Source organism: Typopeltis vanoorti, chromosome 19, assembly GCF_054136105.1.
Source record: "Typopeltis vanoorti isolate ZY-2024b chromosome 19, IOZ_Tvanoo_1.0, whole genome shotgun sequence".
NCBI lineage: Eukaryota > Metazoa > Arthropoda > Arachnida > Uropygi > Thelyphonidae > Typopeltis > Typopeltis vanoorti.
In genome coordinates, this window is record NC_143567.1 from 34,032,018 (window position 1) to 34,058,813 (window position 26,796).

Consider the following 26,796-nt stretch of genomic DNA (forward strand, 5'->3'; position numbering starts at 1 on the left):
GAATCAATCAGGGCTTTCTTCAAGGCTTGCCAATGAATCTCCAAGGTTTGATTCCTGTTCTCAAACTCTTTAATTTTTTCTTCAATAATACTTGTGTATGTTAGTCTACAGTTCACATCTGAGAGCTGCTCAACTTTCATTCGCTTTAAAACTTTCTTAAATGTTATTCTTTTCAATATGAAATTCAATTTTATCCTGCTCAAGAATAAATAGTGATCACTTCCAATTTCAAATCCTCTGTACACTCTGTGTCCTGCACCAGGAAGAAAACATCACTGTCAACAATAACATAGTCAATGAAACTATTCTTTTTCCTTGCCTCTTCTCTCCATGTGAATTTGTGCACATTTTTATGTTGGAACATGGTGTTAATAATAACCAGTCCATGTCCTGAGCAGAAATCCAACTGGTATTTGTCATTATTATTAGCGTTGCTCTTTTTTCCAAATTTTCCCAAAATATTTCTCTATGTCTGACAACATTTCCTTCTCTGCTATTTAGATCCCCAACAAGGACCAACTTTTCCCTTTTCGTTGTGTCAGTTGCTTTTTCTAAAGCATCGAAAAATTCCTCCACTTCTACTTTAGTAGAACCTTCTGCGGGACCATAGGCACAAATAAGTCTCATTGTTCAATTCCCCATTCTGATATTTACCCACATCACTCTGCTTGAGACTGCCTGCCATTCAAGATTAGCCTCGTATTTTGTGTTGAATACTGTGGCAACTCCTTCTTTACCATGATTGTCATTTCCTGAGTATAACATTTTGTATTTATTGCTCAGAAAGATCTCACCAGTTTTTGTCTTTTTGTTTCAGTCCCCCCTATTATGTCGATCTGGTACTTATCTAATTCTTCAGCTAGCTCCATTTCTTTGCCATTCAGGCTTCTTATGTTGATAGTACCGATCTTTAACTCTGGTGATGTTGAGTTGGGGTATGTTTTCAGATTTGTTCCTGTAGCTGACTTTTCGCTGTTCGCCCTGGTTCCCTGCCGAAAACAATGGAGGCCTTGTTTAACCAGGCGACGCCCCAGCCAGCATGAAATTTTGTCATGTTATACCATCATTTTCTATATTGGTTTAAGCCAATAAGAATACAATTTGGTCGGCTAAATCTCAAATTGCCAGCCCATCCTCGTTCGTTCAGTATCCAGGTAGATACCCAACAGGGTGCACCACGAGAAGGTGAGGATTGGACATTGGGTCAGAAGCCCTGGTCGGTTCTCGGCATTCCTTTAAAGGCTATGTGGAGGTCACCTCTCAGTTATACAGCTTTGACCCTTAAGCACCCCTTAGTAAATTGTTTTGAAATATTTATGGATAAATTATATGCTTTTTATCATCAACAAGAATTAAATATGATTGCGAAAGACCTTGGTATCGAAATTTTAAAGATCGGCCATGCATTTGGACCACAATGGGCAGCTTGCAGTTTACAAACGGCTCTCGCTTTGTGGAGAAATTACCCAGCTTTATGCAAGCATTTTGAATCGAACGATAAATATATGGGTGTTTTTAAACCGACTTCTCAATTTGGAATTTTTAAAAGATCTAGCATTAATGATTGATATCCTACAGGAATTATATATCTGTCAGAAGCTCTACAAAGTCACAATATAAGTATTATAAGGGCTAAGTTTAGCCTTTTTTTTTTTTTTTTTTTGTTTGACGATGCAAGCCCTTTTTAAAATTTCCATAGCTCACCACTGCATATAACTGTAGTGCTTTGAATAGCTTCTCTCTTGGCACCTTGTCATATGCCTTTTCCAGATACAAAACTTAAATACAGATCTCTGTTATATTCCCATGATTCTCAACTATCTGTCATAAAGTGAAGATCTAATCCTGACAGCCTCTACTACGTCTGAATCCAGCTTGTTATTCACCAAGCTTTTTACAACAATCATTCTCAACCGTTTCTCAAGTGTAATTGAGAAATGGTTGAAAGATATTACTCTACTAAGTATTTGTTATCAGGAATACTCAGTAGAGTAATGTAATTCTCGCATTCAGTTTTATTTCCCTTTTTGTATATGGGTACTATGAGAGCTCTACTCCAATCATCAGGAATTCGTCCCTCTGTCCAGGCCTTCTGAATTATGACTGTAAGACTTTTATACCTCCATACTTCAGCATTTCTGGTCGAATATCATCTACTCCTACTACCTTTCCACATTTCAGGCCTTTGATGGCGTCATTAACTTTCATGGCTTCAATGTGGATATGTATTCCTGACTGCATCCCTGTCGAGTAATTTTTTACCACTGTGATATCACTGCTTGTTTCATTTAGCAATTTTTCAAAGTAATTACTCCATACTTCAAGGATATCTTTTACTCCAGTTTTCATGTCACATTTATCATCTGTAATTCCTTTTAGAGCACTCTTTCCTCATTCTGAACTTCTTCAATAACCTGCAGAATATCTTCCACCTTCTTCATATTTATGTTCTATATTCTTACCCATGTCTTTTGTTTAGCTAGTTTTACACAGTGTTTAGCTTTCTTACATTTATCTCTGTATTCTCCAAGAGCACAAGCTGACTTATTTGCCAGGAACTTTTGATATGCTTTCTTCTTTTCCTTCACTGCCTCTTTAACTTCCTGTGTCCGCCATCAAGTTCTGATTTTGCTATCGTTACACACAACCTCACCACACGCCACTTCGGCTGAATCAATCAGTGTTTTCTTCAGGGCTTGCAAATGAATCTCCAAGATTTGATTCCTGTTCTCAAACTCTTTTGTTTCTTCTTGAATAATGTTTGTGTATTTTCACATCTGAGAGCTGCTCAACTCTTATTCACTTTAAAACTTTCTTACGTGCTCTTCTTTTCAACATGAAATTCAATTTTATTCTCCTCAAGACTAAATGGTGATCACTTCCAATTTCAAATCCTCTGTACACTCTGGTGTCCTGCACTAGGGAGAAAACATCACTATTGACAATAACATATTCAATAAGACTATTCTTATTCCTTGCCTCTTCTCTCCATGTGAATTTGTGCACATTTTTATGTTGGAACATTGTGTTAGTAATAACCAGTCCACGTCCTGAGCAGAAATCCAACAGATATTTGCGATTATTATTAGCTTTGTTCTTTTCTCCAAATTTTCCCAAAATATTTTTGTATGTCTGAGAATCATTTCCTACTCTGCTATTTAGATCCCCAACAAGGACCAACTTTTCCTTTTTCATTGTGTCAGTTGCTTTTTCTAAAGCCTCAAAAAATTCCTCCACTTCTACCTTAGTAGAACCTTCTGTGGGACCATAGGCACAAATAAGTCTCATTGTCCAGTTCCCCATTCTCATTGTGCTCCATTACTCTACTTGAGACTGCCTGCCATTCAAGAAGATTAACCTTGTATTTAATGTTGAATACTATGGCTACTCCTTTTCCATGATAGTCATTGCCTGAATATAACATTTTGTATTTATTGCTCAGAAAGATCTCACCAGTTTTTGTCTTGTTTTTTTTCAGTCACCCCTATTATGTCGATATGGTACTTATCCAATTCCTCAGCTAGCTCCATTTCTTTGCCATTCAGGCTTCTTATGTTGATAGTACTGATCTTGAACTGTGGTGATGTTGAGTTGAGGTGTGTTTTAGGATTTGTTCCAGTAGGTGACATTTTGCTGTTCGCTCTAGTTCCCTGGTGAAAGCAACAGGGACCTTGTATAACCGGGCGATGCCGCAGCCAGCATGGAATTCTCTCATATTGTACCATCATTTTATATTTTGGTTTACAGAAATGTACACTCAACATAATGTTTCTAAGGGATCTTAAACTGACAGCAAAACCACCACTGTCCACTTTAATTAGTCTAACTACACCTTACATGATTGTTTACTAGGGTAGTACTCAATATGTCAGTTATGATGACTTAATATATGAGAGAATGATAAATCTGGAATTCCCTCTTTTCAATCTCTTCTGCCTCAAAACCTCCTTACCTCAACTGCAGTCATTTGCAATCAGTCTCTCAATTTTGATGATCACTCCAATTTCTCTGAATATTTGTCTCTGTAACTTGATTTTCTGTAACATAAATTTTCAAACAGTAAGGTATTCTGTGAAAATTTTAATATGTGCAATTCAAACTGGCTTCCTTTTTCAAATTCCACCAATCAAGCAGGAAAAGAAACACACAGAGATATGTGCTATTAGAATGACCTAATGTAACTAGCTCACCTAACCACCAGAATACCAAATAATCTTCACCATACTGTAACAACTGTGATCTTTTTTCTAACATGTTCTTCCAAATACATACAATGGATGAAACTACTCAATTTGGTAACTAAGACCATAACCATAACCTCATGTAAGTTTCCAGCCACTCTAAGTGGTTTTATGTCCTTCGGTATTAGTGATGTCAAATAACATGATCTTTGCAACTGCTATACCAAAGTTCTTTTCTATGGTCTGATTACCGTTTCTGCATTCCTGACTCAAACATCTACCAACCAAATAACTGAAATAATTTCTGCTGGAATGGAGATCATCTATTCCACTCAAACCTGTCCATTCTCTAAGATAAAAACTCTGACATCATACACACACACTCAGCCTATATTGCACCTCACAGCAGCTGCAAAAACACTACCAAGAAATGCAAACCTAACTCCAAAAGGACCAAGTTGATTCACCTCCTACTCAACAACAGCGGTTGTGCCATTTGTTTCTTGCTAAACAAAACAACAGTTTTTTTAGATCTTGTGCTCCACCATACTTTTATCTCTTTCACAACCAGATGGTATCATTGTAACAGAACTCAAAGCATGGAATCAATTGTATTCTGAGCAGCTGGCTTTCAACAGCCACTCACAGCAAATATTAGTTCCAACAACATCTCATTTATTATTATTATTTATGAGACACTTCTAAGGAGTCCAAGGAAGGCACCAGGGGCACTCTACCACATTTATCTCTTTCACAACCAGATGGTATCATTGTAACAGAACTCATTCTCCTTTTCTTTCTTTTAACAGAACTCAAAGCATGGAAACAATAGTATTCTGAGCAGCTGGCTTTCAACAGCCACTCACAGCAAATATTAGTTCCAACTACATCCCATTTATTATTATTATTATTTATGAGACAGGAGTCCAAGGAAGGCACTAGAGGCACTCTACCACATGACCTAAATGTCTGTTACTTAATCTAAGTGCACAATCTAAGTGCTACATAAGATTATCTTTGTACAGATTCCACCATTTACCAACTCACTAATAGTATTTTTGTTTTAAATTTTCTTTGGATGATTTGAATCCATAAGGGATTCAAACTACACCCAAAAACTCTAGTTTCTGGAAGATGAGCTAACTCACCTTCAAGTGAAATGGTCCATATGAAGATTGTTCTCATCATGATAAAAATTGATTCAACTAGGTCTTTTACCTAGTACCCTTGATTAGCTCTTTTATAATCAAGGATACATTGTGAACTGTGCCATGTAGGCACATATGCTTTGGAGTAGGAGAGGAGAACAATACTACTATGCTGACAAATTAGCAGAAAATCTTCCACAGTAAACTGAAAAAGTTCTTACAGCAGAAAGCAGAACAACAGACTACCTGGAAAGAAGTTAATAGCCACTATAGTGTAAGGAACAAACAGCCATGGTGTCCACCTTAAAGATGCAGGACCTCCATGTGCTGCAATGACTGCAGCAATCCTACAGGATATACTTTCCACAAGTGACAATAGTGCTCAATGGGAATTTTGGACCATTCTTCCTGCAGGCATATAATGAGGTCCTGGACTGTTGTGGGGCAGATGATACTTGACCTCACCTGACACCTCCAATTCATCCCATAGATGTTCAATAGGATTGAGATTAGGGCGCTGTGGAGACGTCAAGTATGGTGATATTCATGTCCACAAACCAGGCAGTTATAGTAGCAGCTTTATGGTATGGTGCATTGTCTTGCTGAAAGAGACAACGGTCAGTTCCATAGAAACACCACAAAGTAGGAAGCAATGCACTGTCCAGAATATTCAAATACCTCTCAAAGTTCAATATTCGTGGCACCACAAACAGATCTGAGTATGAGGCCAAACAGGACCATACCATCACACTGAAACCTCCAAATTTCATAACTGGGGTTATGCACTCAGGCAAGAGCTGTTCACCAGGCAACCACCACACCCATCCATCTGCTTGGTAGAGGGTGTAGCATGATTCATTACTCATAACACAGTTTTCCAAGCTTCCATGTCCTACTGTACATGCTCTTTGCACCAACGAAGATGATGCTGCATGTTGGTTTAGGTAATGTAGGGCTTGCATTTTGCAGTCCTACCATGGAAACCCACGTTGTGAGCCTCTAAATGTTTTTGTGCAGATTTGTGTCTAGTCGATGCTAGATCTCTGCATTCAAAGTCTCAACAGACAAATGGCAGTTTTGCATATTATCTTTCATAGCCCTTCCATTGCAGGAGGGTTGGATCTGCTTTTCCCACGGTGACCTACTCCATCTTGGTAGAGTGTATACATATTTGTCTGAATGAATGTATGAAAGCGAAAGGCAATCACAAACATCCATGCCCTAAGCAGGATTTCAACTTGCAGCTTCTTGGCTGGAGAGCAGATATGCTAACCACTTGGCCAACCAGGCAAGCACACTAAATACCACATTAGTAAATACCCAAAATGCCAAATTTCATTAAATTAACTGTATGGCTTTTTCAGATACTTTTGATGTATATACATGAAAATTTAAGAAATGAACAATACTGATGTTTGAATGTTTTCACTGAAGAATCCACTTGATAATTTTGTTACAATTTATCAAAACAGGAGGAAAGGAGAAAGAAAGAAAGGAAAATTAAAATAAATAAATATAAAACTAAGAAATAAATTCAAAATTCCTAATACATGCATCTTATCTCCAGTTCCTTTGTTTCCTGAATGGGAGGGGGGGGACAGGAATCAGATCTCTCATTACATGGGATAACAACAAACAAGGAGAAATGAGTTGAAACATATACACAAGAAATTACAAGTAGGAAATTATGAACAGAAAAAATAATCAAAAGGAAACCAGGAAGCAAAGTATGGCCATGGTTTAGATTGTTACAACTGGTTAGGTAATGACAGACCTTTCAATATGTTCTCATGATTCTTAGATTGGTATGATTAAGAGGACACCAAAAGGTCTATCACAAACCAATCACTTGTGAAAACAGACATGCTATAAAACCCTAGTTGTCCTTTGGTTTCTGTTTTTTGATTGTTATTTCTTAACATGTTCACATTGGAGCGATAGTAGTTCGTTTGCCATGAGCGAGTAAAATTACCATCCAATGACACGCAGTAATGAAATTACTGCGTGTCACTGGATGTGCCACTTTTCATAACAGTTTGTTCGATTGCAACTAATCTCGCATTGAGAGGAGGATAGGTGAAAAGGAATGTACTTTTCAGAATATATTAAAAAACAATAATTAAAGAGAATGAATTAGTTACTACAATTGATTTACTAAAAGATATAAAGAATAGCAAATATAAGGAAGAGAAAGAATAGGCATACATAAAAATACTTTCAGTACTGTAAAATGGATTATGAATAATTTACATCTATGATATTATATATGCACTTGTGTTATAAGTATCTGGGAGTGGAGTGAAGAATACGTGATCCTATAAACTCTAGACTTCCATATTTGCATTTATTATGGGCATAATTAAAAAAAAACAACAACTCATGAATAGATGGAAAGGGATTTGTTTGTGAAATATAAATCACTAACAGCCACTATACTACAGATGCAAGAAAAACAAGTAGTTTTATTATATCACCGAATAAGGTACAGAGACATTTGCAGTCTGTAATATATTTCAACAAATAGCACAATTAGAGACAACTGGGATAAAAGCAGTACTACCCAATGAAACATGTCTCCTCCCACAGAAACTATGCTGCATAGACTCAAGCAAAACTGTTTGCTCTACTGTCAAACACAGCATCTAACTAAAAACAATTGTCCTAACATTTATTCAAATTTTCAATTACATGAAATAAAGGTTTGTTCAATTGCATTTGAAATTTTCGATGTCATTAAGACAGATCACAAATTCTAACTTCAAATAAAATTCTACCGAAAGAGTTGCAACTAACGTGCCGCATAAACTCTGTGTCAGTGAGGCCATCCATTAGTCTGATGCAGAAGCAGCACACAAACAAGTGGCAATAAAATTTTACCAAAACAGTTGCAACTAACATGCCATATAAACTTTGTGGCATTTCATCCCACATGCACGATGCAGAAAGCAGCACATAACAGTAATAAGAAATCCTATCGGTATGATAAATGTGTGAAAAACTTCCCGAAGTGAACATGTTAAGTTTGTTTCCTTAATTTCTTAGGTTCTAGTGTTCCTGTTTGAACTTGCAACGTGTCTTTGTTTCTTATTCACATTATGTGAGAATTAATTCCTATCTAATCCATTCAAGAAACAAATGGAACTATATGTACAACGTTGTGAATTTTGAATGATCAGATTTTTATTTATTTAAATTTATTATTAATGTTATTTTTGATTTCATTTACATATGAAACCATTTTAAAATGTTACTTTAGATCTTTATTCCCTTCATCATGAATAGGAGGGAAAAAGAAAATTCAATTATCAAACTTTTTTTGCTGAAGAAAAAACTCATGTTTTGCTATTACTTTCAGTTAAAGCAATGCCATTTACTTATGTAGAAATTAGATGTATAAGTATACAAATCAGAGCTAACAGGCACTAAGTACAATGCAAAAGTACTCTATAAATAAAAAGTATTAAACTTACTGGCCATCCTGGAAAGCTTCCTACTTCCCACATCTTCTCAAATTCTGACAAAATGGTTTCCATCTCCTAAAATTGCAATATGCATAGTCAATATAAAAATATTTCAAATGCCAAAAAAATTGCTAGAAAGTAATATTAAAAAAATAATGACAATAAACAAGTTACCTCTGCAGAACAGATAGATAGATATTTTTTTTTTTTTTTTTTTTTTTTTATTGTAAACATAACAATCTTATATACAGGATTAACCGGTTTTTGGTTTTCTCTGCAGTCAGACAGAGAGGTTACATGCTCATACTCTTGTTGAGGTATGTTACATCGAAGTCACTTATAAGGCTAATTACATTTTTTTTTTTTTAAATAAATTAAAGCCATTAAGAGTTATTTTAACATGATAACATAAGATCTTGTTTTAACATAAGAACATAAATGTGGAAGAACATAGAAGTTACTATTGCACAATATTATCTATTAACATGAGAGTGCCAGCTGATTAATTTTCGCACTGTTAAGCACAACAATCCTTCTTTCTTCCCCCTTTCTTTTTTTTTTTGGGGGGGGGGGGGGTAAAGGTGTCACTTCTATGCTGGAAAGTGGATTATAATGCAGTCGCCCTGCTCAGCCAGGAGTTGATTCCGTGGATTCCATTCTTGGTGGAAAAGATCTAATGTGTTGTTTTGCCTATGGTGGTGATGTTCGTGTAGGATCCGACATCTCACCTTTTGTTGGAAGGCTGCAGTGAGTTGGTGAGTTGCCTCTCTCTGTGAAGTTGCTGTGCTGTCTGGTCTTGTATGTCTGAGGTAGAAGTTGTATATTACCGCTTTTGCGGTGATGAAAAGGTAATTGCAGAATGAATGGTTATTTGGCTCCACATGGACGAGATTGAAATATTCCTCTTCTGTATGAAGATTACCACAGGTAAGAGCTGCCGTTTTCCGAGTCAAACTGATTAATTTAGTGTTGACTGGGCATTCCAAGTAGACATGCCGGACCATTCCTAATTGGTAGCAGAAGAGGCAGTTATCTGAGACGTTTGAGTTAAATTTTCGTAATTTAGTAGGAGTAGGTAATATATTATGCCACATTCTCCACTGAATATCTGCGTCAGGTTTGATGGCTCTTGTGCGATATGGTAGATCCCATTGAAATAGTGTTTGATCAGATGATGCAGGATTTTCCATCAAAGTGCTTTGGTTTGACTGTTGTGTTAGGGTGCTGTAGATCTTGTTGGTGTTGCTGGGTGTAAGTTTCTCCCATGAGTTATTGGTTTTTATCAGAAAGATAGGCGCCAAAACTTCTGAGTTTGGAGGAATAAGCCCCACTTCTGTTATGCTATCAGGCATAGCGGCTTGAAAAGCGGCCTTTACGGTGTCTATCTGCTCAGACTCATTCCCATATTCCAGGTTTTCGAGCGAATTTGGAAAGCGCCAGGTGAGGCTTGGAGAAAGAATGTCACCCAAGATCCTCACGTTTCGCCAGCTCCATGGAGGAAAGAAAAATTCTTTCTGAGTGATCGGGCTTCTTACCATCGTGTTGTGAAAGATGGGTTCCATGAGGATTTCAGGTAGGGATGCTGTCTTCACTGTGTGCTGGAGGTTTAGCTTCTTCCATCGTCGAAGGGCGTCTTTGTAGAAGTTTGTTAAATTTACAGGCACTTGAGCTGTGGTCATTCTTAAGGTGGTGGAGAGAGAGAGACCTCTAGTGGCAGAAGTGAAAATATACTCAGTGGTGCACTTGTGTGATATTTCCTGTTGTAGGGCATTTATGAGAAATCGAGCGCGGAACGTTAGATAGATAGATAGATAGATGACATGACATGTGCTTCAGTTGGAAAAGATCTGATTCTTGTCACTGAGAAATGCCATGAGAAACTTGCTTCTTCAGAACAAAAGGACTTTTCCAATTGACAGTATCTTAGCCAATCTCAAACAGAAATAGAAGAGTTTCCCTACCACAAAGAGATAAAACTTACTTGAGAAGATACAACGAAGTCAGAAAAAAAAAACATCCAGGTGTATAATAGGCTATGAAACAAGTGATTTGAATGCAGGTCATTAGCTAGAAGTAGTCTAAGGAAAAGGAGATCTAGATGCTAGCGATTGCCTGGTAGATCCTGAATTAAGGATTATAAATAGAAATGTGAGATAGGAAAGTGTCTAAAATGTCTAGGGCAATGAACCCAAACACCCAGGACTAGTACACCTCCCTATACATTTAACCAAATCAGTGCATATTTCCTGGATATACATTTAGAATATCCAGGAAATACGCACATTAACCATGGTGTGACGTATGTTCCATACAATGACCAAAACATCAAGTAATGTATAGAACAAGTCACAATACTCAGCTCCAGTATTATCAAGAAACCACTCTGGGGAGTCAAAGCATGAATCTAAACATATCACAATCATGAATGACTTAAGAGAAATTTGTGGGAAAGACAAATACAATTAATAAACAGATAACATATACAGATTAATTATTATTATTACATTTTGGTATTCAAAACAGTGCTTCATGATATAAACAAAACTGAGAAAAAAAATATAATTTACTGAACTTACTAATATTAAGGTGAAGGGCATTGATTGGCCATGCAAGACACATTGTTTAAAGTAATATCTAGAGCACTAAGTTTCTTGGTGAGCACATCAGAGAGAAGATGGATGGGAGAATAGAATTGTCCATATAGGATGGTCTGGCAGGTCGACAATGTATTTTATTTTCAAAATACACTGTTGACAAACTGCAGTCATCAAAGTGAAAATTGAAATGCATTAGTAATGATGTTCAGAATGTGTTAGTTGATATATTCTCTTCAAGGATTAGGCAGGTACCTGGCCCGCTTCACTGCTACCAACTTGCCACTGGTATATTCACTTCTTTTTTGGCTCATCCATAAGGGCTGCAGTCCCTCCAGTATAAAACGATCGTTCCTGTTTTAGTATCACCATTCTTAAATTTTTATATATTTATCTAAAAACTGTTATTTTCTTGTTTGTAATACCATACTGCTCAATAGTATTTTATATAATTCATTTTCTAGCAATACTTGGATTTTGCAATAGTCAATGTGCTGTGCAGGTTACGGCTAGTATCAGTACTGGCTAGTACTGATACTAGCCCTACTGATACAGAATTTTCAACATTAGAGCTGCATTCAATGCAGACTGCACCAAACAGCTACCTAGTGGGAGTTACGAGTGATTTACACACAGTTTGGATTGGTAGCATTGCAGCCCCACCACTACAAATTCTTACGAGCCACCAGTGGCAGAGACTAAGCAGCACGCTTGCTGGTGCATTTGCACTGACTAAAATTTGTGCTACAATTAAGGACATACAGACTCTCAACAGCAGAGGTAGAATAGTTCTACTCAACAAATTTACCTCAGGCCAAGAAGAGATTTCTGTAAGATAACTGTGTATTTTTTTAACCCATTCCATTCATGTGCCATCTCCTATCTAGGAGGTTGACTACCATGATGTGACTCATGGTTAACTACGGGTGTAACAACATGTTGTGAGAACCTACCTCTTCCACATATTGTCTTAAGTATTCATAACTGCAATCTGTGTGTTTAAGGGCCAATTTGCCTGTTCTGAGGGACGAAAATCCTCTACCTCTGTATGAGACCGGCTAACTCCCCTTTAGTCGAAAGAGACCAGATAAAGGTTCCTCATGTCTATACCAACTGAGCTACGGAAGCTCATTTTTTTAATACTAACATTCATTTTTATCCTTCTTGACAACTCAAAACAGTGGTGAATATATTTTGTGTATGTTTTTTTTTTAAACTGAGAATATGAAGTGAAGTTAAAAATAGATAAAGATGGAACAAAGACATCTGTGTCTTCCAAATTTATCATCATCATCAAATTCCTGCCATGTACCCTCAAGGGGTGTACAGGATATGACAGTACTACATGAAAAAATTACATCATTACTAACTTCACTGTGTTGTGTACAATTTTCCTCCAAATCAGTCTGTTACTTGTCAAGACTCCAACATCATCAGATCTTATATTTCTATCGTCTAAGGCACTTTGTACCGTATCAATCCAACTATATCTTGGTCTTCCTCTGGGTCGTTTTCCTGCCAACTTGGCAGAGAACACTTGTTTTGCTAATCTTTCCTCTCCCATTCTATTTAAGTGACCATACCATCTGAGATTAGCTCTGCTAACGCATTCCTGGATGCTGACAATGTCAAGTTCTTTCCTAATATCCTCATTTTTAATATGATATTGCCATTGATGCCATCTGTTCACGCCTCTAATCTTTCTCAGGACTCTCATATCTGCGGTCTCTAGTCTTTGGTCAAGTGTTTTACTTCTGACCCAGCTCTCAGATCCATAAGTTAAAATTGGTTTGAACACAGTCTTGTATACAGCTAATTTAGTGTTCCGACTAATTTCTTTCTTATTCCATATGAATTTATTCAATTGACTTCCCACGATACCAGCTTTGCTGATTCTGTTGTCTATTTCTATATTTAGTTTACCATCTTCAGTAAAAATTGTGCCTAAGTAGCTGAAATGTTTTACTTGTTCCACAGGTTCTCCATTCACAACACAGTGACATTTTCAATGATTCTGCCTATTTTCATTGTCTTTGTCTTTTTATTGCTGACCTACATACCATATCTATTACAACAGCTATTCAATTTAGTCAGAGAATCTTGCAGACTTGTAGCGGATTTATTTAGAAGTATAACATCATCCGCATAAAGCAAAGAGCTGACATTAACATCTCCAATTTTGATATCATGTTTAATATTACTTTCCTTCATAATATGATCCATATAGATAATGAATAACAGAGGGGATAATTTACATCCTTGTCTCACACCAGATTTAACATTAAACCATATTCCTGTACTTCCTTCAATTCTAACTGCTGACTCACAACTCAAATAAAGACTAAGTATTGCTTGATATAGTGCCCCATTGACACCATATAACTGCAGCGTATTGAATAGCTTCTCTCTTGGCACCTTGTCATATGCCTTTTCCAAATCGACAAAACTTAAATACAGATCTTTGTTATATTCCCATGCTTTCTCGACTATTTGTCGTAAAGTGAAGATCTGATCCTGACAGCCTCTATTTGGCCTGAATCCAGGTTGTTCTTCACCAAGCTTTTCTTCCACAATTCTTCTCAATCGTTTCTCAAGTATACTTGCATAGATCTTGCCAGGAACACTCAGTAGGGAAATACCTCTGTAATTCTCACATTCAGTTTTATTTCCCTTTTTATATAAGGGTACTATGAGAGCTCTGTTCCAATCATCGGGAATTCGTCCCTCTGTCCAGGCTTTCTGAACTATGCAGTGTAGCCACTGTAAGACTTTTATACCACCATACTTCAGCATTTCTGGTCGAATATCATCTACTCCTGCTGCCTTTCCACATTTCAAGCCTTTGATGGCTTTTTCTACTTCAAGTATGGATATGTATTCCTGACTGCATGCCTGGTCAGTGTTTTTTATCACTGTGCTGTCATCACTGCTTGTTTCATTTAGCAGTTTTTCAAAGTAATTACTCCATACTTCAAGGATATCTTTTTCTCCTATTTTCATTTCACCTTTATCATCTCTAATTCCTTTTACAGCACTCTTTCCTCCATTCCTAAGCTTCTTCAACAACCTCCAGAATATTTTGCCACCTTCTTGATATTTATTTTCTATATTCTTGCCAAAGTCCTCCCATGACTTTTGTTTAGCTAGTTTTACACACTGTTTAGCTTTCTTACATTTGTCTCTGTATTCTGTAAGAGTAAAAGCTGACTTATTTGCCAAGAACTTTTAATATGCTTTCTTCTTTTCCTTCACTGCCTCTTTAACTTCCTGTGTCCACCAGGGAGTTCTGATTTTTTTATCTTTGCACACAACCTCACCACATGCCTCTCTGGCAGAATCAATCAATGTTTCCTTCAGAGTTTGCCACTGAATCTCCAAGGTTTGATTCCTGTTTTCAAACTCTTTCATTTTCTTTTCAATAATATTTCTGTATTTTAGTCTACAGTTTACATCTGAGAGCTGCTCAACTTTTATTCGCTTTAAAACTTTCTTACATGTTATTCTTTTCAATATGAAATTCAATTTTATCCTGCTCAAGACTAAATAGTGATCACTTCCAATTTCAAATCGTTTGTACACTCTGGTGTCCTGCACCAGGGAGAAAACATCACTATCAACAATAACATAGTCAATGAGACTTTTCTTATTCCTAGCCTCTTCTCTCCATGTGAATTTATGCACATTTTTATGTTGGAACATGGTGTTAGTAATAACCAGTCCATGTCCTGAGCAGAAATCCAACAGATATTTGCCATTATTATTAGCTTTGCTCTTTTCTCCAAATTTTCCCAAAATATTTTTGTATGTCTCACAATCATTTCCTACTCTACTATTTAGATCCCCAACAAGGACCAACTTTTCCTTTTTCATTGTGTCAGTTGCTTTTTCTAAAGCCTCAAAAAATTCCTCCACTTCTACCTTAGTAGAACCTTCTGTGGGACCATAGGCACACATAAGTCTCATTGTCCAGTTCCCCATTCTCATATTTGCCCACATTACTCTACTTGAGACTGACTGCCATTCAAGAAGATTAGCCTCGTATTTTGTGTTGAATACTATGGCTACTCCTTCTTTTCCTTGATTGTTATTGCCTGAATATAACATTTTGTATTTATTGCTCAGAAAGATCTCAAGTGTTTTGGTCTTTTTTGTTTCAGTCACCCCTATTATGTCGATCTGGTACTTATCTAATTCCTCAGCTAGCTCCATTTCTTTGCCATTCAGGCTTCTTACGTTGATAGTACCGATCTTTAACTCTGGTGATGTTGAGTTGGGGTTTGTTTTCAGATTTGTTTCAGATTCCAAATTTATGTAACATTTAAATCTCGAAACAAAGTAATCATAGTAGCATATAAAAAGAGCAGCTTTTTTTTCTTCATAAAGTAAGTTTTTATACAAATTTAATGATTTTTAATAATGGTACCTTACCACAGTACAGGAGAAGAATACCCAATATACTCTATTGCTAAATATCAAACATAACTTAAGAAGATCTTTACTTCTGTTGCAACAGGTATGACTGTTTATCTTAGTTCTGGCTCAAGATTAGATTACTCTTGCAGCATAAGCATGTAATGATGTATAAAACTTAAACCACTGCAAATGTTCCAAAAAAAGGATGGATGAATGCACATAAAAGCTTTAATAAACCAAAACAGAAAATGCTTTCTAACACACACACACACACACACACACAGAGGTGGTTGAAGCAACAAAAATCATATTTTGTTAGAATCTTTACATCCTTTCCTGGATGCCAGAATTTTCTCCTCTACAAATATGAAAAAATAAGAAAATAAGAAGGAGAAAGAGAAAGAAATAAAATAAGGGGGGGGGGAATAAGAAAAGCTTCATTGACTACATCATTGTTGATAGTGATATCATCATGCTCATTCAGGATACAAGAGTGTACAGAGGATTTGAAATTGGAAGTGACCATTACTTAATATTAAGCAGGATAAAAATGGATATCACATTGAAAAGAACAGTAGGTAAGAAAGTTTCATAAAGAATTAAAGTTGAGCAGCTTTTACAAGTAAACTGTATACTCTCGACTATACAAACATTATTAAAGAAAAAATGAAATAAATTGAAAACAAGAACCAAACCTTGGAATCTCAGTGGCAATCTCTGAAGATGAGATTCCCTGATTCAGATAGGGAGGTATGTGGTGAAGTTGTCTGCAAGGATAGAAAAATAAGAACACCATAGGGGACACAAGAAGTTAAAGAAGAAGGCCTGGAAAAGAAGAAAGTATACCAAAAGTTGCAAGCAAATACGTTGTCAGATTCTCTAAAAGAATACAGAGAAAAATGCAAGAGAGCTATGTGTAAAAGTAGCTAAACAGTATGGAAAATAAATATCAGGAAGGTGGCAAAATGTTCTGCAGGCTATTGAAGAAGCCTATAAATGGAGAAAAGAATACTGTAAAAAAAGATGATAAAGGTGACACGAAAATAAAAATAAGGATATCCTTGATGTCTGGAGTAATTACTTTGAAAGACTGTTAAATGAACCAAACAGTGATAGAACCGTACTAGAAAATTTTGAAGAGGAATGCAAAGAGGAGTATATATCAATATTTGAGGTAGAAAAAGCTATCAAAAAAAGTTGAAATGTGGAAAGGCAGCTGGAACAGATGATATTCAACCAGAAATGCTTAAGTATGGAAGTATAAAAGTTTTGCGAGGGCCTGGTCAGAAGGTCAAATTCCCAAAGATTGGAGGATAGCTCTCATAGTACCCATAGTCTATAAAAAAGGGAATAAAACTGAATGTGATAATTAAAGTGGAATTTCTCTACTAAGTGTTCCAGGTAAGATTTATGCAAGCATACTTGAAAAGAGGTTGAGAAAGATTGTGGAAAAGAAACTTGGAGAATAATAAGCTCGATTCAGGACCAAATAGAGGTTGTCAAGATGATCTCTTTAAGACATATAATTGAGAAATCATGGGAATATGACAAGGATCTGTAGTTGAATTTTACAGATATGGAAAAGACATATGACAAGGTGCCCAGAAACATTTTTCAAAACACTACAATTATATGGGGTGAATGGAACATTATACAGAGCAATACATTGTCTATATTTAAGTCATCAGTCAGAAGTTAGAATTGAAGCAAATACATGAAGATGGTTTGATATAAAATCAAGGATAAGACAAGGATGCACATTATCTCTATTCTTATTCATCATCTATATGGATCACATTATGAAAGAAAATTGCATCAGGCCTGATATTAGAATTAGCTCCTTTGTTTTATGCAGATGATGTTGTACTTCTAAGCACATGTAGTGCAAGTCTCTGGGATTCATTAACACGTTCACTGCCACGCTACTTCGGCATATTCTGTTCCCGTATGCCGAGTAATTTCACTTCAAGGTCAGCACGGTAATCTCGTTGCCGGCGGTAAGCGTCATACGAGTATACTTGTAGTTGGCTTGTGCAGAGCATATACCATCTATGAGAATACACAGTTTTGATGCTAGCTCCACAAGCCAAGCATTTTCACTTCTTCAAGGTCAGTACAGTAATCTCATTGCCGGCGGTAACCGTCATACGAGTATACTCGTAGCTGGCTTGTGTGGCTGGTTTACCAACTATGAGTATACTTGTAGTTGGCAGCGAACGTGTTAACTAAATTGAATGACAGCGGTAACAAATTTGGAATAAAAATCAGCAATAAAAAGACAAAAACTGTGAAAATAGGAAGGAGCATAGAAAACTTCAGCTACATTCTAGATGGAGATCCTATAGAACAAATAAAGTATTTCAGCTATTTAGACACATTTTTAGTGAAGATGGCAGGTTAAATCTAAATATAGACAACACAACAAGCAAAGATGGTATAGTGAATAGTCAGCTGAATAAATTTATAAGGAATAAGAGAGAAATTAGCCAAAATACCAAAGTAGCAGTATACAAGACTCTGTTCAAACCAGTTTTATGTTACTAGAGACTACAGATATGAGGTTCTGAGAAAAATTGGGGGGGGGGGGGGACACAGATGGAATCAATGACAGAATCATATTAAAAATTAATATATTAGAAAGGAACTTGACATTATTAGCATTCAAGAATGTGTCAGCAGATCTAATCTAAGGTGGTATGGCCACTACTTAAATAGAATGGGAGAAAGAAAAGTTAGCAAAACAGGGTTCAATGCCAAGATGGCAGGAAAGAGACCTGGAGGAAGACTGAGGTCTAGGTGGACTGATTTAATCAGACGTGCCTTAGAAAAATGAAATATTAGATATGATAGTAACAGTGTCTTGATAGGAAATTAATAATAATGTAAACCTAATTATGTAGTGCTGTCATAGTAACCTGAACACCCCTTGGGGTACATATCAGGAAACTGATGATGATGATGATAAACATGAAAACTGCAAAAACACTTTTCCCATGTAAGATGGCACCAGATGTTTTATTATCTCATAACAGATATCATCTGTTCCTACAGCACTTGCCTGGACAAAGGCACAGCAATGCTTAAGTTCATTGGGAATAAGTACTCTGTTGTAGGGTTCCAGCATCTCAAAAGGAAAACTGCTTTCTTTCTTTCTTTCTTTCTTTTAAGGACCAGAAACGTGAAAATAAGTTGTTGCTAATATTCTAGCAAAACTCACCCAAAGTGAATTTGCATATTGAGAATGGATAAGAAGTATCCTCCTTCATTTTCCATATAGTTATCACACTACTTTGATGTTGATTAATCTAGTTATGGAAGGTATAAATTTAATCCAAGATTCTTTTTGGTCCTGACATCTGATGCACCATTCTTGAGAATGAGTGTGTTTGAAAGTAACACCAGCTTTATTTTGGGCATCTTACTGGTGTATGCTGGGAATTCTAAGATGGTTTTGGAAATGCATATGCAACTATTTGAATTATACACTCTATAATATCATTCACTGCTCAGTGCTTCGTGATGTCCATTAAAAAGCCTCCTATATAAGAGAGGATATCATGGGAAAATGATGTCTCCTATATGGGTTATTTCTCTACTTCCCATTCAAATGGTGAAGAAGAATAGATAGCATATGATTTTGTTAAGAGCATATCTACATAACTATGGAGATAGTGCTGTTTCCAATGTTTAAGAGGAAAAGGTTACTTTTGTAAAGTAAATATTCAACAATTTTGATCATGCTGTTAGGATCTGCACTTTCTGACTTCATGGCAATTTAAATGAAGCATAATGAGAATAAGAGTAGCAATTGTGGAATGTGACCATCAAAGTTATATAAAGGAGATATCAGCCCTAACTGGTAGATTAACTTCATATCTTTACTTTGAAGTAAATTTGATAGCTAGAACATATAAGAAGCCCTATTGTGTCATGGACAGCAACTGCCTCTATGGTCATATTAATTGGGTCATTGGAATGGGTTGATTTGCCCACAAGGTAGTGAATATAAAATTCGATGGGGTGAAAGCGCCTCCGTAGCGCAACTGGAAGAACAACGGTACACTGCACCCTTCGATTGGAATAGGCCTAAGTTTGATTCTCATCGTGACGGGAGGAATCTTTATCTGGACGAATTCAATCAAAGGTGAGTTAGCCGATCTTATACAGAGGTAGCAGGGTTTTTTTTCTCCCGGAAACTCAGTTTTTCATCCCGCATATAGACAAATCAGCCCTTCAGAATACACAAAATTGTGCAATATGTTGGTTTGATGTAACAGAATGTTAAAAGTAATTCTTTAAGTTAAGGAGATTAGACTGGATTATGTTGGCAACTTAAAAGTAAACAAAAATATTGAAGGTCATTCAGATGTAGATTGTTGCTGCCAACTCTGAAGGTCAAAACAACAGTGACGTAAGTTATTTACAGAAGATTTGGGGATCTCCGACACTAAAAACAAGGATCTTCTGAATAATATAAAAGAGGCCTTGAGAACCTAGAGAAGATGCTGGCTGTTCAGAAATTTAGGTTGGAGGCTGTTCTAAGAGATCGAGGAGTTTGTTCATCTTGCAGAAGTAAAAAGCCCAGGAGAAGAAGTTCATTCTACAGAGATGTATTTCCAGTAGCAAAATGTGTAAAGTGCGACCAGATATGCAACGTCGACAGTAGATCCAAAAACTGACGGTGGGCTATGCTACAGATCTCGGATGAGGACTACCCCAGGATGACCGCCAAAAGCTGTTCAGCAAAGGCTAGGATACAGGACCGAGAAAAGCAGTCAGCAGAACAGCCAAAAGTCATCCAGACTGGTAGGACTGTGTTTGTTTCTACGAATTTGTGAGTAGATGTTAATATGTTAATGCTGAGATTGTGATCAAGAATTGTATGTCTGCTGAACGTAGCTTTGTTAAAATTAGTTGTCAAGTCGCTATAGGAAGTAATTGAGGCTGAAAGTTAGCTCATATATTTATCGAGAAGAATGTTAGCCAGTAATATTGATTGTAACAACCAGAAATTGTCTAGAGTTGGTAAAGCAACTTTTTCTTAGTATTGTGAATTACAGGTCTAAATTGTAAGGTTATGATTTTAAGTTTAAAGTAGGAATTAGAGAGAACGTTTAATGTATCTCTTATGTATGTCTAATGTATTGTGCTTAAGGTAAAATAAACATGTTTTGTTTGTTTAAAACTATCACCTGATTTTTGACCAATGCACTGTCTCACAAAAATAACCGAACCTGTGTGCTTAAATTAGAGAAACTGCCATGACTGACTATTTAAGGTATTATTTTTGAAAGTGATGTATTCTATAAGTGTTATAACTATTCTTCCTGTGCCATAACTTTAATTCAGGGTGGCATAGTCGAAAAAACAAATAAATTTTCCCTGAATTATATTGCGTGGGAAATAGTTAACACCGTATCCGTGAATTGCCTATTCTAGAGGTCCTTTACTAACAGTGCTAACACGTGTAGGTAGTATAAAGGATTACAAGCGGGTACTAAGTTAATCGGTTTAAGTTAGAAAAAGGTAAAGGGAACTTAACAGAAAGATTTAAACAAGTAGAAGTAAGGTAGATATAGGAAAGAGAACAAGATAAAATAAATAAAATCTTAGAATATAACTAACAGTGCAGTTCAGCAGTTCGAAATAATAATCGTAATTAATAACATCATCATAATATTACAAATGGTGCAAAATAATATTACATGAATACTAAATTAGATCCATCCCTTGTGCTTTACTTAATGAAGATCAGAAAATACTCAGTTTCACCAAGTCAGGAGACTTGTTGAAACCGAGAAAACTTATTGAAAGAAGCAGAATCTTGGACGTCACTGATGACAGCAATTCCACTAATGGAATTGCTGTCATCAGTGACAGCAATTGAAGGCCTGACAAATGTTGCCATTTGTCAGGCCTTCAATCATTTTAAAGCTTTTAATACACACATCACAGACAGACTTTTTGCAGCTCAATCAGGTTAGTGATGATCACAAGGGTGATTAAATGGAAGGAGGATTAGCTGGTCTTGTGTAGTCTTTCATCATGCAATTTGCATACAGCAAACTATGCAGATAGATTTAACCGCCTTATCATAGCATTAATTAGCTTACACATCACTTCAATCACTTTACTTTGTTTCTAAGCTATAAACATTACATAAATTTGGAAAATGCAGATGTTTTTTTTTTTTTGCCATCTTTATCTATTTTTAACTTCACCTCATATTCTCAGTTTAAAAAAGGCATACACAAAATATATTCACAACTGTTTTGAGCTGTTGAAAAGGATAAAAATAAATGTCAGTTTTTTTAAAAAAATACACAGTTATCTAACAGAAAACCACAAGGAAAAACTAACTGCACTTTCCTTATTGGCTTTAAATAATCTACTGAGCAGAATTAAGCAGCTTGTGTGGTTGAGAGCCTGTACACCTTTAATTCCATTGCAAATTTCAGTCACTGCATATGCACCAGTTGATGTGCTACTCACCTTCAGCTGTTAAAAATGCATTGTCACAGGCTCCAAGTAGGGAATCACAGCATTTTCTGTTCATATATGACTAGTGAAGCTTCGATAGCAAGCATGTAAAGCAAGAGAGAAGAAAGGGAGGAATAAACTATTGAGATAAATTCTGTGATCCCAGAAATGTTTTTATATGTGTCTTTATCTATTCTCTAATCAGGAACTGTGAAATTAATACTGAAGGACAGTATAATGTATCAAGCCTTTGTATATTAGTGAGAATATCAAGCACTTAATAGGAAGCAAGATGGGATTTACAGTCAAGATTTTTTTCTTCTTGGAAGTGCCTTTGGAACTGCTCAACTAAACAGATTCTTATTCCCAGATCGATTATTCTTCATTCCACTTCAGCAAAAAATGAAAGAAAAATGTTAATGAATCTTGTTTACTAGAAAAAGATATATGCAAATATAATAATCAAGTGTGATCTTAACTTCTTATACTGTGATTTAGAAATTTGAAAAATAAGACAGAAAGAATGAGCAGATACAAAAATAAATAAATAAATAAAATAAAGGAAGATAAAGAGGACTAATGAAATAAATGCTGCAAAGGAAGTTACCATATAGTTGAGTAAAACTACAGCACTTTTAGCTGAATGCTATATTTATTTTAATGGTATTTGGTGTTTTATTCTGAATTGATAGCACTTCCATGCCATCTTTGTTTCATTTTATTCCATTCAAGATGGAATGAAATGAAAAACAGTCTCTTTTGAATTCATAATTTCAACAGTTTCAGCTGTTAATATTTATTGATTACTAGAATTGATGTAAAATTCCATATAACTTATTTTAATTAGCTATAGCTGTGATGATAATGAATATGTAATTTGATTTTCACTCCAAAATCTAAAATTTTGAAGAACTTGAGGTATCAAAGGGAAGTTGACAGGTGCTAAATGCGTGGTCACAGTATCAGTTCCCGTTCTGCTGCAAGAAAGGCTTCCAATCAGGATATGCCTTAATTTACTTAGATCCAGATATCTACCATGTATGCAAAAAGAAATGCGGATATGTTCACTTGTTATTGAGAATACTCGTTTTCCATTGTTGCATCGAAGAAAGTATCTTTTGTAAGTTATAAGGTTCTAACTGCAATATATCATTTATTTATCATTTATTCACAGGTGCAGACCTGACTTGGTTCAACAAGAGACCACCACTGGTGTCAGAACTGTAAACAAACTAAAACATAATACTACCAACTGTCTAAGTGCACAATGTGATCAAAACTGCAGGTAGCAAAGTTGTTGACAAATGGCAAATTACATGAATCAATCATACATAATAAAGTTTATTTTAAGAGATTTTAAGTGGGGTGAATTATGGGGAGTCAAACAGGAATTGCAGATAAAGGGAAGATTGTGGAAGGTGGGAGCGTGAATAGAGAGAGGTTGCATGAGCAATGTGAGACAAGTAAGGAGGTGAATGAAATGATGTAGTAGGAAGTAAGGGGTTGGAGTATAAGATGCAACGATTGTAGAAAGTTTTTTTTTTTTTTTTTTTTTTTTTTTGCTTGGACAAAGTATATTATACTTGACAAATCCCATTTTTGCCTTAATTCATTACTGGAGCATACATAAAGTTTACACACGAAATATCTTCATTGCTAGTCTGCTTGTATATAGAAGCTGTTAACTTTGCATCAATTGCCTCAATATCCCATAATGCATAAAACATTATGGGAAGGGTCACTATCCACAGTGGTTTCAAGCATTATTGAGATCTGATCAGTGGGAACATCAAGGAAGATACTAAAGTTAAATCAATATGACCAATAATATAGTGTGCCACCATATTATTAAAATATTCTGGATCAGAGATAGTTCAGGAAGTTTTTTCACTTGTTACAAAGTATATTATAGTCAACAGCCTCAATATACAAGTATGCAGGCTAATTTTGTTTGCTTATGCTTGGGTAAAGGATTAAAATAAGAATATGATTTCTTTGAAATCAGGTTGGGTGCTTAAGGGTCAAAGCTGTATAACTGAGAGGAGACCTCCACATAGCCTTTAAAGGAATGAGGAAAACCAACCAGGGCTTCTGACCTAATGTCAAATCCTAACCTTCTCGTGGTGCACCCTGTTGGGTATCTACCTGGATACTGAACGAATGACATGGGCTGGCAATTTGGGATTTAGCTGCCAAATTGTATTCTTATTGGCTTAAACCAATATAGAAAATGATGGTACAACATAACAAAATTTCATGCCGGCTGGGGCATCGCCCCGTTACACAAGGCCCTGTTGTTTTCGCCAGGGCAAACATCGAAAAGTCAGCAACTGGAACAAATCTGAATGCACACCCCAACTCAACATCATCATCAGAGTGATCAGTACTATCAAAATAAGAAGCCTGAATGGCAAAGAAATGGAGCTAGCTGAAGAATTAGATAAGTACCAGATCGACATAATAGGGGGGACTGAAACAAAAAAGACAAAAACTGGTGAGATCTTTCTGAGCAATAAATACAAAATGTTATATTCAGGAAATGACAATCAAGGAAAAGAAGGAGTAGCCATAGTATTCAACACAAAATGTGAGGCTAATCTTCTTGAATGGCAGGCAGTCTCAAGTACAGTGATGTGGGTAAATATCAGAGTGGGGAATTGGACAATGAGACTTATTTGTGCCTATGCCCCACAGAAGGTTCTACTAAGGTAGAAGTGGAGGAATTTTTTGAGGCTTTAGAAAAAGCAACTGATACAATGAAAAAGGAAAAGTTGGGGATCTAAATAGCAGAGTAGAAAATGATTGTCAGACATACAAAAATATTTTGGGAAAATTTGGAGAAAAGAGCAAAGCTAATAATAATGGCAAATACCTGTTGGATTTCTACTCAGGACATGGACTGGTTATTACTAACACCATGTTCCAACATAAAACTGTGCACAAATTCACATGAAGAGAAGAGGCAAGGAATAAGAAAAGTCTCATTGACTATGTTATTGCTGATAGTGATGTTTTCTCTCTGGTGCAGGACACCAGAGTGTACAGAGGATTTGAAATTGGAAGCAATCACTATTTAGTCTCGAGCAGGATGAAATTGAATTTCATATTGAAAAGAATAACATGTAAGAAAGTTTTTAAAGCGAATAAAAGTTGAGCAGCTCTCAGATGTGAACTGTAGACTAAAATACACAAAGATTATTGAAGAAAAAATGAAAGAGTTTGAGAACAGGAACCAAACCTTGGAGATTCAGTGGCAAGCATTGAAGAAAACCCTGATTGATTCAGCCAGAGAGGCATGTGGTGAGGTTGTCTGCAAGGATAGAAAAATCAGAACTTCATGGTGGACACAGGAAGTTAAAGAGGCAGTGAAGGAAAAGAAGAATGCATATCAAAAGTTCCTGGCAAATAAGTCAGCTTTTGCTCTTAGAGAATACAGAGATAAATGTAAGAAAGCAAAACACTGTGTAAAACTAGCTAAACAAAAGTCATGGGAGGACTTTGGCAAAAACACAGAAAATAAATATCAAGAAGGTGGTAAGATATTCTGGAGGTTGTTGAAGAAGCTTAGAAATGGAGGAAAGAGTGCTGTAAAAGGAGTTAGAGATGATAAAGGTGACATGAAAACAGGAGAAAAAGATATCCTTGAAGTATGGAGTAATTACTTTGAAAAACTGCTAAAAGAAAGAAACAGTGATGATAGCACAGAGGTAAAAAAACACTGACAATGCATGTAGTCAGGAATACATATCCATACTTTAAGTAGAAAAAGCCATCAAAGGCTTGAAATGTGGAAAGGCAGCAGGAGTAGATGATATTCGACCAGAAATGCAGAAGTATGATGGTATAAAAGTCTTACAGTGGCTACACTGAATAGTACAGAAAGCCTAGACAGAGGGACGAATTCCCAATGATTGGAGTAGAGCTCTAATAGTACCCATATATAAAAAGGGAAATAAAACTGAATGTGAGAATTACAGAGGTATTTCCCTACTGAGTGTTCCTGGCAAGATCTATGCAAGTATACTTGAGAAACGATTGAGAAGAATTGTGGAAGAAAAGCTTGGTGAAGAACAAGCTGGATTCAGGCCAAATAGAGGCTGTCAGGATCAGATCTTCAGTTTATGACAAATAGTTGAGAAAGCATGGGAGTATAACAAAGATCTGTATTTAAGTATTTAAGGCATACGACAAGGTACCAAGAGAGAAGCTATTCAATACACAACAGTTATAAGGTGTCAATGGGGCATTATATCAAGCAATACTTAGTCTTTATCTGAGTTGTAAGTCAGCAGTTAGAATTGAAGGAAGTACAGGAATATGGTTTAATGTTAAATCTGGTGTGAGACAAGGATGTACATTATCCCCCTCTGTTATTCATTATCTATATGGATCACATTATGAAGGAAAGTGGTATTAAACATGATATTAGAATTGGAGATGTTAATGTCAGCTCTTTGCTTTATGTGGACGATGTTATACCTCTAAATAAATCTGCTACAAGTCTGCAAGATTCCCTGAC

The 26,796-nt window shown here is 36.1% G+C and overlaps 1 protein-coding gene across 1 annotated transcript in view; it reads right to left on the minus strand.

Moving 5' to 3' along the window:
* noi (splicing factor 3a subunit 3 noi) overlaps positions 1-26,796 on the minus strand; it is a 251,677-nt gene that overhangs the window by 87,472 nt on the left and 137,409 nt on the right. Inside the window, exon 9 of the mRNA XM_090408813.1 lies at positions 8,800-8,865. Coding sequence (XP_090264939.1) covers positions 8,800-8,865 — 66 coding nt within the window. The remainder of the gene's footprint in view (positions 1-8,799; positions 8,866-26,796) is intronic.